Here is a 12,045-nt window from a genome sequence, read left to right on the forward strand (position 1 = left end):
CTCTCGAGCTTTGTTATAATTGCAACTTCCGTTGTCAGAGGAAATGAGAGATGAAAAAAAGTCATCCAATAGCCGTGAAGGGAAACTCTCTGGGAATAGCGTTTTGTGGATATGTTGTGATGACACCATCAGATTGTGGCTACTCTTGGGAGCCAATTATTTTGTTTAGAGTGTTCATTGAGGTGTGTTTAATTATTGGAAAGGCCCCTCAACAAATATACATATATATATTGGAAAGGCCAAGGAAAAGAAAGCCTAGTAACTAGAAGCAATTGATATTGCCCTGGAATTTTTAGCAGAGGTAGTGGATGAAGTAGTATGGAGGAACATTCCTTTAATAATATGTTGAATATTTTTTTGATGAAAAAAATTACAAATCAAACCTAATCTTGAACATAAGTAAAATATTTATTGTTTCTTGTTAAAAAGAAGAAGAAAGAAAGAGAGCAGAAGTGGCATCTAAATGCCATGAAACATGCTCTGTTGTCTGGGATTTGGATAAGAATGAGATGAGTTCAGTATCGGCGTCGGTCTGCGACAAACTTAACATAGACCTGCACTAAACTAGCCTTGTTCTCCAGGTTAGGAAAAAAAAAAAAAAGAAATATGCTCAAATATATTCGAATTGCACTGAATCATGCGAAACTGCGCTAATCTACATTTTCTGAAAGAAGCCTCACTAATTCATTCTTTTGTTTCTGCTGGACCACCCTATATATATGAACCCATGCCGCGACGCCAAATTGGACCAAAGTCCTAGCTGCTGAAAATTAACTGCATATGTGTGGAGAGTTGTCCAATGGTTGGGACATTTCTCAATTAGATTCATTAACTGCATATAAAAATATTTTTTGGTTAAGTCTAGGCTAGCTGGATTGTGCCACATTAGTTGTTGCAATTTTGGTGAGATAAGATGATGCTCAATTAGTTACAAGCACTGATAGATAGACCCAAGTATATATATAGGAGAGCTACATGGGTGGATGATATTCTGTGTTATAGAACCATTTTTCTCTGATTTATGTCCAATGGGACCATAGGCCAAGGCCGGGCTTGATCTAGTCTGGATCTAATCAAGCTTGATTTAAAATTAGCTTTCAGCTTGAAAGTTGACATCCAGCTTGAATATTTTACATTAATTCGAGCTTTAGAAAGAAAAAAAAATTATTGTAGTATGGGAAGAGGTTACAAAAAAATAAATAGTGGTAGAGGTGGATCCGAGGTTGAGTCAGATCAGAGTTTGGCCCAAAAGAAAAAAAAAACTAATATATATATATATATATATATATATATATATATATATATATATATATATATAACTCATTTTTTTTTGACGTAAGAAGAGGAAAGAAGGACCTTCCCTCGATTTATTAAAACAGAATAAAGAATATGGAGTTTATAAGTGAAAGCAAGAAGTAAAAAATACAGTGATGCAAGAACAAATGTTAGAGAAACTATGACATAGATAGAAAATTGAGGAGAAATGTTTTCTCTATCTTTGATAAACAAAAGCGTACAATATATATATACACAATTCTAGGGAATAAGGATCCTTTGAATGGTGGCTGAGATATGGAATATACAATAATGATAAATTTATATGGAGAGAGAATCAGGAGAGGTCAACGATTTGATGAGTTGTGAGATTTGTATAGATGTAATATATCCCTTAAATAGTGGTTGAGATATGGGATATATAGTAATGGTAGATTTATCCATGGTGGCTGAGATATACCGAGCCGTAATGGGATATATTCTGTAATGGGTTTTCAAGCTTAAACGTGATATCTGTACTCTCAATCAAGGTAACCTCTCACTTATGGCTTATTATAATACCATTAAAGGATACTGGGATGAACTGGCAGCACTTCAAACGAATTCGATATATGTTTTTGTGGTGGCTGAGATATACCAAGCCGTAATGAGATATATTCCGTAAATAGTGGATTTGTATAGCTGTAATAATAAAGACCAATCTCTAGTTGAAGCCTCAGTTCTTCTTCCTCCATAAACACCCATGTCAGGTCTTTCTCTTGTCGAAGCATAGCCCTCGCACATAGCAAATTGATTGACGTCCTTTTTTTTATAAAAATATCATTGAGTTCCTCTCCTATCAAATTTGCCAAAACATAACCAGTACAAGGCGATGAATCTTTTTTGAGTCACCAAAAATCTTTTTTAATAGCCGACATACAGCTATTAAAAATTGCCTGGAGAGGATGACGAGTTTCTTTACAGTCATCCTGGACTTTTTTTTTCTTCTTCTTTTTTAATATCCGACCATACTCCTTTGTGAATGGGCAGAGAAGGAGATGATGATTAACAATTTACTGGAGGGCTCTGCATGAGAGGAAACCAGAACTCATGAGACGTCTTTTTCCAGCTCAGAGATACTCTTGGGTATGGGAGAAATTATTACCTACGCCGTATGCATGGTATGGCCGTGCATGCAGCCAATAATGGCTGCTGGTTTCTATAGACTCCATTCAACGAGCATACATCTTGGTGCACCATCATAATCAGCGGTCATGATTGGTTACGCGCATGGATCCACTAGTGCATGCAGCGTATTGGCAATAATTTCTCTCCGTGTGGATCTTTGTTTCAAGGTAAGCCGCATGAACAGTTTCACTTTCTTCGGTGCATTTATCTTCTATAGTGTTATATAGCTGACAAAAAAAAGTAAAGGAGCTCACCGAAAATCCACCAAAGTTCATGAGTTTTGCATCGGTACATCTGCAATTCTAGAGGGTTAAGGAGCTCGATCTCCTACTTCGCTGTTCTCTTTTGAAACATATCCACTTTCGGAAAACTTTAGACTACTTTATGAGCCATGTATGGAGAGAGAGAGAGAGAGAGAGAGAGAGAGAGAGAATAAAATAGTAGAGTTGAACGATATGAGAGGCCCATCTACAGTTGAACTCGAGAGTGGTAATGCATCCCTGGTGTTTGCATTATATTTCAGAAAAGAGATACGAAGACGTATACTTGGATCCAGATTAATTAATTATTTTGGATTAATCAATATAAAAGGAAGGAGAAATTAAAAAAGTGAAAATAGAGAGGTAAAAGTAGCTAAATTATTTATGCTTGCTATTGAGTGAACAATGTTAGTCGATGTTGGGTTGCTGATGCCTTGCCCCCTGTTCGAATTCACTCCAAATGAATCCTTGTGGATTCTACTGAGATCCATCAAGCCTTCTGTAGTTTGTAAAAGACACCTTCTGCAATCTGTAAACAGCCCCTTGGGATCCTTTAATTTTTTTCAATGCCTTTTGCAGTTCGTAGCAGCCACCTTTTGTTAATCCTTTTTTTCAATACTTTTTTTTCTTTTTTCTTCTTTTTTTGGTTCATCCTTTATTTCTTCACAGCTCCATCTTTGTTCTCAGGGTGATATCTTCCCTCACTGGTGTAACTCATTCACTTTGATTGGTAATAAAAGCCGGGTGGCTGTTGCCTTCCCAATTACCATTCAAAAAGAGAGTGAACACTGTTGGAGATATCCTCGAATGAGTTCTGTAAGAACCAGAGGATAGTGAAAGCCAACACGTATGTCTAATGGTGGAGACCAAATTGTTTTTTTTTTTTCCTTTTCTTTTGGTGAAAGGAGCAAATTGTTTCAATGTCTGCTGGTGAGTAGAGAATACGAAGGTGATCATTCACCAATTTCGAAACTTGCTTCAATAAATGGAAGGAAGGGCATTCAGTCCAGTAAACAAAGCTCCCGTTTAATAAGTAGAGTTATATATCTCTATGGACATATTATTTTCATATTTCGAATCTATAACACTCAGGTAATAATTAAGCAATAAAATTATCGGCGGTGTGTCTCGAGTGCATAGGATGCAGTTGGCTTGTGAAGCAGGCCTCAATGTACCAACTTGATTGCTTTCATGAGTGAAACATCATGGAAAGGAGATGAGAGAAATAATTTAGGAAATTGATCTTTAAGGTACTGTGACCAGACCAGAATCCAAGGTTTGCTCCATTTGCAGCATGGATTTGAGACTGCAGAGAAAGCTAGCATAGTAGGTCTGCGTTCCAGAAGAGGGAGGAGGTGGATCTCAAGCTTTGTGCGGAAGAGAATACAAGTCTCCTTGTGTAGTATAATTTCCCCGAGATGATTGTTTGCCAAGGTAGCTGTCAGTGTAGTAATACCCGCCATTTTCATTTGCCTAACAAATCAAGGTTCATTAATTTTAGATCTTTAATACTGAGACCAATATCTTTTCCAGTTGATCAGACAAAAGCCACCAGAGATCAGATTACTTCCTGTTGTGGGAATAAAGGATCTCGAACTTAGTCCCACATCAACTGAATAGCGAAAAGGTCTGTGCCTTAAATGGAGGGCTCGATTACTCTTTCCTTATGAGGCGCCTTTTAAAGGGCAAAATCGTGAGGGGAGTAAGCTGCCCATGACACGCGTCACGCGATACGTACGCACTTCCTCAAAGCGGACAATACCTTCTGTGGGGACGCGGTCTTCTTTTCTTGTTCAAGTTCGGTAGAGGCTAAGGTCTGAGGTCGGAGGAACTCCGACCTCAACAATGACGCGCCAGATAGGGGCCCTTGACTTCGATACAGACCTCCCCACTCCTTTTCAGAAGAAGGATATTTGGATGCATCTAAGCAGGAAATAGCTCAAGATGATAACTCGAAAGCTGAGATATAATATAATGGTGGGGGAGAAAGAACTGAGTTGACAAAAGTAAGCTGTCCACCTAATTAAGAGAGCGAGGTGCCTTCCATGTAGCATGTTTATGGTCAACATGGTTAATAAGTGGAAGTCAACATATTGCAAACCAAGATGGTTGATTGGGTGCTCTCTTTCCTATCTATGGTAAATAATTTTAAGAAATGTTGGTCTGAGAACCCATGCAGGCATATGTTTAGTCCCACATTGATTATTTGGTGAAGAGATCGCACGAGTTAGTAGAGGCTGACCACGACTATCGTGGTACTTATGATTAAATTTGAATGGATTTGAACTCTTAGCATGACGAAAACGTCGGAGCTTGAACGAAAAGAGGATATAAGAATTAGTGCATGCGTGTGTTTAGTCCCACATCGGTTATTCATCGAAAAGATCTTGAGTACTTATACAGAACTAAGGAACCCAAAGAATATTTTCCGATGGTGAGCTGTTGAGTAGATGCTTCAAAGATACAGAAGATTAAGGTGTCATCTGTAAATAGAAAGTGCCAGCTAACTTTGGCAAAAACTTCTCTAAATCCTTCTTAAGAATGATGCCAACTATGTTTCTAGTTTTGCAGCAACCGATACTTTCATTTGAAGAAGTAAACTATCCAAGCATAAATCAGTCATGAAGGAAAACAGGCTGTCATGGCAAACACTTTGAAGATTATTTCGATAATTCCATGGATGAGACTGATAGGATGATAGTCTCATAAAATTGCAGATCCTTTTTCAGGAAGTAGGGTGATAAAAGAACAATCCATTGTTTCAGGGTATGTGCAAAGGGAGCAAGCAGGAAGGGAGAGGCAGAGAGAGGAAGCTTATTTTTTGTAATAAACAACAGCTAAAAAATGTATTATAACTTTTTTATTGATTTATTTGTACTTCTGGGCTCATCAAGCCACAAATGAACAAACAATGTAAAGGTCAAGCAGGTTGACACAGAACTGAGTTCTGAGCTAATCACAAACTTGCTCACAAGCAGCTTGCAAACATTATAAATGAGACTGCAATCATCCTGTCAGTACTCTCTCTTTTTATGCAGACATGCATTTTCTGAGAACTCCTAGTAGGCCGGTACTATTTTTTTGCATAAGCAAAGCCTCAGTTGCTGGTTGCAAGAGATCTAATTAAATTGTTCCAAAACCATGCATGCAAGAGATCCATTTTTTTCTCTATTTCATCAATAGCAGTCAATCGTGAGTGCGTAGATGGATAACAATTGGCAGTTTGACACAGGATGGCATGTTTCCGTATACCAAGCTTGCAACATCATTATCTGCGGCCAAAATTGTCCGGATATCCCGTGCATGCATATCCAGTATGATCACCTGCGTATCTTCACTATCTATCCATAAGTCCGGATTACTCCGATCTGAATCTGGCAAGACTTCCAAAGGACTTCATATCAGATTCGCGGTCAGAAAGAACAGCATATCCGCTTGGATCCTGGATATGCTACTCCCTTCCCCACCACGGAATACCCCCCCTAACCCGGCCTAGAACCCGGCGGCTTCCTCGGAATTAACGGATCCGGAAGGACAAGACCCGAAATCCACACAACTAACTAATCCTTATTCCCGGAATAATCCTGGTAGAACTAGGAGACGTTCCGGATTACCATAATAACCAAGTAAGCAAGGGTTTTTTCGTAATCTAATGTTATTTAACGAATAGGAATCCGACACGTGGCCAGAGTTCTAAATTACCTCGTCTCTGTTCCCAAAAAAGGCAACGAATTATTCGCACTGGCCAAGGAATTGGTTCACCCCCCGAAAATATCGTGGGAAACGAATATAGGTTCGGCTTTCCTCCGTTTCCCCTCTCTAAGTTGGCAACCCCAAACCCAAAAATCCCTTTGCCTAACCCTAGCCCTAATCCTAGTTTTCGTTGAAAGTTATGGGAACGCTGATCGGTCAAACCCTAGGGAAAGCAGGTCGGATCGCGGCCGCCGACGGCCGCTCCGTCAAGCGGACCAAGAGGCGGGTGACGGCGGGTATGCACGACTTCTTGACGTTCCCGTCCACCGGCGACGAGCCCTCGAGCGGGCTCGAGGGGCCGTTCCGGAAGAACGTGCGGGCCTTCGTCGCACGGTGCGGCCGGAGAGTCCCGCCGCATGCGGTGCTCGCCCGGCCGCAGCTGGCGACGTGGAGGGTGGCGTTCCGCCTCGGCGGCGAGTCGGATGGCGGCGGGCCGCCGGCCGTCGAGGTCGACGTGGTCGAGGAGGACGTCGCCCGGTCGAAGAATGTCTATTGCGACGATTGCCGCGTCGTCGGTAAGAATCCGATCTCGGCTGGTCCGTCGCCGATCTTTATTGCTTTAATATATCGATGGCTGTGATTGCATCTGATCAAAATTTCCGGCTATTAAATTATTCGATCTGATAAGCACGCCATACCCGTCTAATTAATTCAACCTTTTAATTTCAAAAGTCTTAAGATTTTGACCCGACGTAAAAGTCAGAGGAGGCGGGGTCCATATCACGGATCGTGCACGAATCTCCATGCTGCGGTGATTGTACCCCACCGTCCCTGATTGCTGACGATTAAATAATTTTTCACTCCAAAATTAAAAGATAAAGTTTTCTGAATAAGTTTTTATTTTTATTTTTTTTCGATTCAAGAAAAGCGTAGAATTGATCGTTTTGATGTTGATTTGTGGTTCCTTTAATCAAGATATTTTTGGAAAAAAATAATTGATCTGTTTTAATTACGTAAGAATTATTGGTGGGGATACCTTGACAGGTTGGAGCGGTCATCCTGTTTGTGGAAAGCGATATCACTTCATTATCCGGAATAGCGGTATTCCGATATCCAGTTACCAGCAGACATGTCCGCGCTGTCGGGCTCCGCTGCACTCGTCCGGCTTAAGGTGGGAACAAGTAACCTCGCACTTATCCTAAGCTAAAGGATGATAAGAATACATGGGAATAGTAATAGCAATTTGAGATTATGCTATTCCAAAACCCAATGTTGACTTAATCTTGTATGATGGCGGGTTGTTTTGCAGCTGCAATTCATGCAACTACGAGATGAAATCTGGTGATATAGAAGATTGGATGAGTCTTCAGTTCGAAGATCCTACTCATTTGCTGCATGGTGTCGTGCATGCTAATGGTTACGGCCACCTTCTTAGGATTAATGGCCGCGAGGGTGGCTCGAAGATTTTAAGAGGATGTGATTTAATGGATTTCTGGGACAGGCTATGTAAATTCCTCCGTGTCAGGTATATTGCTATCCATTTCCAAGTTCATATTTTTAAATCTTGTTAATTTTCTATCAATTCGAAGATAATCGGTTGAATGTTTGCATACTTTCATCCTGTTTCGTTTGTCGAGCACTAGAGTCTCATGGGATTGCACACTCAATTCAGTAGGTAATAACATCATTTTGTGGTGTTTTGACCATCATGATCATCATCAATCATCACTATAGCTAGAATTGAAATCAGATTACACATTCAATTCAGTAAGTAGGTAGTAACAACATTTGGCTCAAGAAAAAAGTAATGCTCTTAATGGCCAAAATGAAACGGAGTCCCCTGAATTATGGCTTCCACAGTAATGATTAGTAATTATTTTACCTATGCAGGGATGATCACTCCTCAATTATGACTGCCATCAATGTCTCCGTTCGAAATACGGCAAACCTTCAATGAGGCTGAGATGGATGGACCTGTTTTTGGGATCCGGATCCTTTAGGGCTCATCAATTTTGATTTAAATTAGAAGTAAAGTTGGTAGTGCATGGGACCCACCAGATATAATCTGCATCTCCTTCCATTAGTGACCTGCCACGTCAGTTCGAAATGCTGTCACCCACCTGTGTGCAGATAAATATGAGAAAATACAAATATGTTAATAAAAAAATTAATATTATTATTTATACATATATTAATAAAAAAATAAAGAAACGAAGCAATCTTCCGCCAAAGTTTATCCTAATAATTTATTTATCAATATCAAAAATAATTAAAGATGCAAATGAGTTGGATTGGGTTTTGGATCTGATTACACCCGGACCTTAACATGTCAGGTCAACATCCAAAGTTTTGTGATCTAATTTTTGTAGTTCAAAGTAGACCTGTTAGGGTTCGATTGGATCAGGTCTTAATAGGAAGTCGATGGGGACCCAACAAGGGGACCCATGTCTAACCCATGCATCTTGACTTCAGGAATGGATCAAGTCAAGACCAAGTCAGCTTCAAATCCAATCTAGATCTACCCAACCCACTTGCACCCATGAGAGGACTTTTAGCAATCATTTATGCATGACTTTGTGTTTTCAGGGTAATATTATATAGCATTATTGACTAAGGATGATGTTTTGTGGTTATGACAGAAAGGTTACGCTCATGGATGTCTCGAAGAAGCAAGGCATGGAGTACCGGCTCCTCCATGCAGTCACCTCAGGCCGATCGTGGTATGGAGACTGGGGATACGAATTCGGTGCTGGAAGCTTTGGTCTCACCGCTGATGCCTACCAGAAGGCAGTAGACACCCTCTCCAGCACGCCATTATCTCTCTTCCTCCCCCATGACCGACCACCTCGCACCCAACTGGAGAGCACCATCTCCTTGTATCGAGCCCTGTCGGACCGCCCGCTAAGGACGGTGAGCGACCTCTTCAGATACTTGGTGCAGTTGCTTCGGGATTCCCATGAACAGAAACATTCAGAACTTACGAAGGAGGAGGAGGCATGGACAGCGGAGGATGTCGTGCTGGCTGAGGATGCCATCATCGAGTTTTTACGAGACGTTGGTTGGTTCCGGTGGGTCACCCAGCGTTCTCTCAGGGAAGCCACATGCCGGGCTATACGGTCGCCCGAGCTGCTTGATTACTGCCTCAAGAGAATGGGTGGTAAATTGACTGATGATGGCACCATTGTTGCAGTCAGATGCCATGCTGGGACTAATGTTATCGAGTACAGGTTTGCCTCTTCTTATCGTTTGAAACTCTTTAAGATAAAGTTGCAAAACCTGTCACTAATATCGAGTTCTAGATGGCGACCCTCTGTGATCTGAAGGTCCTTAATTCGTAGCTTTGATGCTGTACCTTGGTTTTTTTTTTTTTTTTTGTACGTTGTTTGGTCATTAATATGCACTGGTTTCTCAAGCTAGTTCTTGGCTTGCCTCTTTACAGGCTTGAAGCTAATTCGACGAAGCCATTGCCTGCTCAGTACCTCTGCAGGCCATCAGCCTATCACCTCCTCCATGACATGAAGTTCCTGTATGATGCGCTTCTAAACCCCACGACCATGCAGCCCTGCAAGCCTCAGTTGAAATGGGAGCACACCCGGAATGCCGCATCGAAGCTCCTCGACTGCAAGCAATTCATTAAACACTACGACAAGATGGATGATCTGGGGGCTTCAAATCCATTTGCAGTTCGCATTTGTTGTCGTGTCGAGGTGGTCGACCGGCCGAAGGATTACACCGCTCCCCCGCCGGAGCTCCTGGTCCTTCCCACAGCTGCTACGGTTGCAGACCTGAAGTCTGAAGTCACCAAAGCATTCCAAGAGACTTACCTGATCTTCAAAAACTTCCAAGCTGAACAGGTTCTAGTAGATCACAGAGGTGTTGGTGATGCCACTCGAATTAAGCATATACTTAGATCGAACGAGATCGTCCGAGTTAGAGGGAGGTGCCTGGCGGGAGATGAGGACAGGCTCGAGCACTTCCGGATGGAGAGGGGCATGGATGAATGGATAGTGGACTGCATCTGTGGAGCCAAAGATGATGATGGCGAGAGAATGCTGGCTTGTGATATGTGTGGGGTGTGGCAGCACACAAGATGTTCTGGGATCAGTGATTTGGATGAGGAGGTACCTGCACAGTTTGTCTGTAGGCTGTGTGGAAGCTCCAGCAAGAGCATCATTTCTAGTGACAGCACCACTTTTGGGAGGTGCCAGAATCAGCAATTTCATCAGTCACCGCAGAGGGTAAATATAGAAGTTTGACCTCAGTGGGGTGACAATGTGAATTGAACTGATATGCATACATAGATTAGGGATACCAGATTTGTTGATTGCAATAGTTACTATAAGAAATTTTTTTTACTCTCTTCTTGCAATGGGTAAATACAGCACAATGTATCGGTTTCACTCAGACTTCAAATGGCAAGGTCAAGGAAGAGGAGAAAAAGATGTAATATATTATATTTAACTCAGATTAGGAGCCTTGGTACTTTTAGAATTTTCAGAACTTGAGCTCCATTTCGAGTGTAATGAGTTGGCTGCATTATAGGAGGTAAAACTCGAGCTATACCTCCATTTTGAAGAATTAAGTGCAAATTTATCTTTTAGGTTATATACTTTAACTAGTTTGGTTCTTATGATGGGTGGAAGTCGGGTTACAGTTTCAGCACATGATTAGCCGGAGTTCAAGTTAAATTAGAACAAATGATCTTGTATTGGATTATAAAAAACTAAGGGAGATATTTAGGCCCTATATTTTTGAATTAGAATATTTGGCATCGAAGTAATTTTCGTATGGCCATAATACTATGGACACAGCCGTCTTGCCTACTATTGCTGAGAATGATATTTCGGGCCATTATCGTTGTGTGGGCCCAAGATTGGTGCTGACTTTCTTTTAAGAAAAGATTAGGTATTACAAGAGCGAGTTGCAGAAGGGCAAAAACACGCGCACACAAAAAAAAAAAAAAAAATCATGTTTCTGAGACTCTCATGTTATTTTTGGTTCACTGAATGAGCACTGGAATGGATGGAGATTCCAATTTTTTTAGCCTCATTCAAATATTTGGTATTACACTAAAGAACGAAATCCTTATTCTTTTGGAATCCTGATTTTTTTATTTATTTCAAGAATGACAATTCCACTCGATCACTTACATGAAAATGGAAATGAATGATTTTTTTTTCTTTCAATGAAGTAATTGATAACCTTTAAGGTATAAAACTGTAACAAGGATATTGCAAAAAATAATATAAAAATGATCGCATGCTAATATATAACTAGATAAAATAAACAGTTTAACCAAAATTAATTATTAAAAAAAATTAACCAAAATTTTTATTCCTTTTCCACGCAGTCCAACAGAAATGGAATCGTGATTTTGATTCCCTTCCCTCCATTCTCCTTCCTATTTCGATTCTTTTTTCATTCCAAAGTGGGTTTGCCAGAACAAACAGATTAACAGCTGATCCATCTTAGGATTTGTCTAGAAATTCCTGGCAAACGTAAGTCACAATCAAATCAGGCAACAGTAATGCCTTTTCTTTGAGGCTAGAACAAAGAAATCTCTAGCATAGTGAAGAATCTAGATTTGCGGAGTCCAAACATACAGTCTTGCCCACTGATATTTGAAAAAGAGAACGACGGCAACCCAACT

General features: G+C 40.7%; 1 protein-coding gene across 1 annotated transcript; it reads left to right on the forward strand.

The window, feature by feature from the left end:
- The first annotated feature begins 6,484 nt into the window (after positions 1 to 6,484).
- LOC103704801 (PHD finger protein At1g33420-like) lies at positions 6,485 to 10,793 on the forward strand. The gene is made up of 5 exons (XM_026803737.4): positions 6,485 to 6,970; positions 7,440 to 7,566; positions 7,705 to 7,920; positions 9,035 to 9,622; positions 9,835 to 10,793. Exons 1-5 carry the CDS (start codon positions 6,595 to 6,597, stop codon positions 10,649 to 10,651), a joined length of 2,124 nt encoding a protein of 707 aa, XP_026659538.4. The 5' UTR covers positions 6,485 to 6,594; the 3' UTR covers positions 10,652 to 10,793.
- Positions 10,794 to 12,045: the final 1,252 nt, after the last annotated feature.

This window comes from Phoenix dactylifera, chromosome 4 (assembly GCF_051530095.1).
Source record: "Phoenix dactylifera cultivar Ajwa chromosome 4, Ajwa_hap1_PhDact_Kaust_v1.1, whole genome shotgun sequence".
Classification (NCBI taxonomy): domain Eukaryota; kingdom Viridiplantae; phylum Streptophyta; class Magnoliopsida; order Arecales; family Arecaceae; genus Phoenix; species Phoenix dactylifera.

Coding starts and splice junctions, on each gene's coding strand:
- LOC103704801 (XM_026803737.4), top strand. CDS start 6,595: ATGGGAACGCTGATCGGTCAAACCCTAGGGAAAGCAGGTCGGATCGCG. Junction 6,971..7,439: donor CGACGATTGCCGCGTCGTCG/GTAAGAATCCGA, acceptor ATACCTTGACAG/GTTGGAGCGGTCATCCTGTT. Junction 7,567..7,704: donor CTGCACTCGTCCGGCTTAAG/GTGGGAACAAGT, acceptor GTTGTTTTGCAG/CTGCAATTCATGCAACTACG.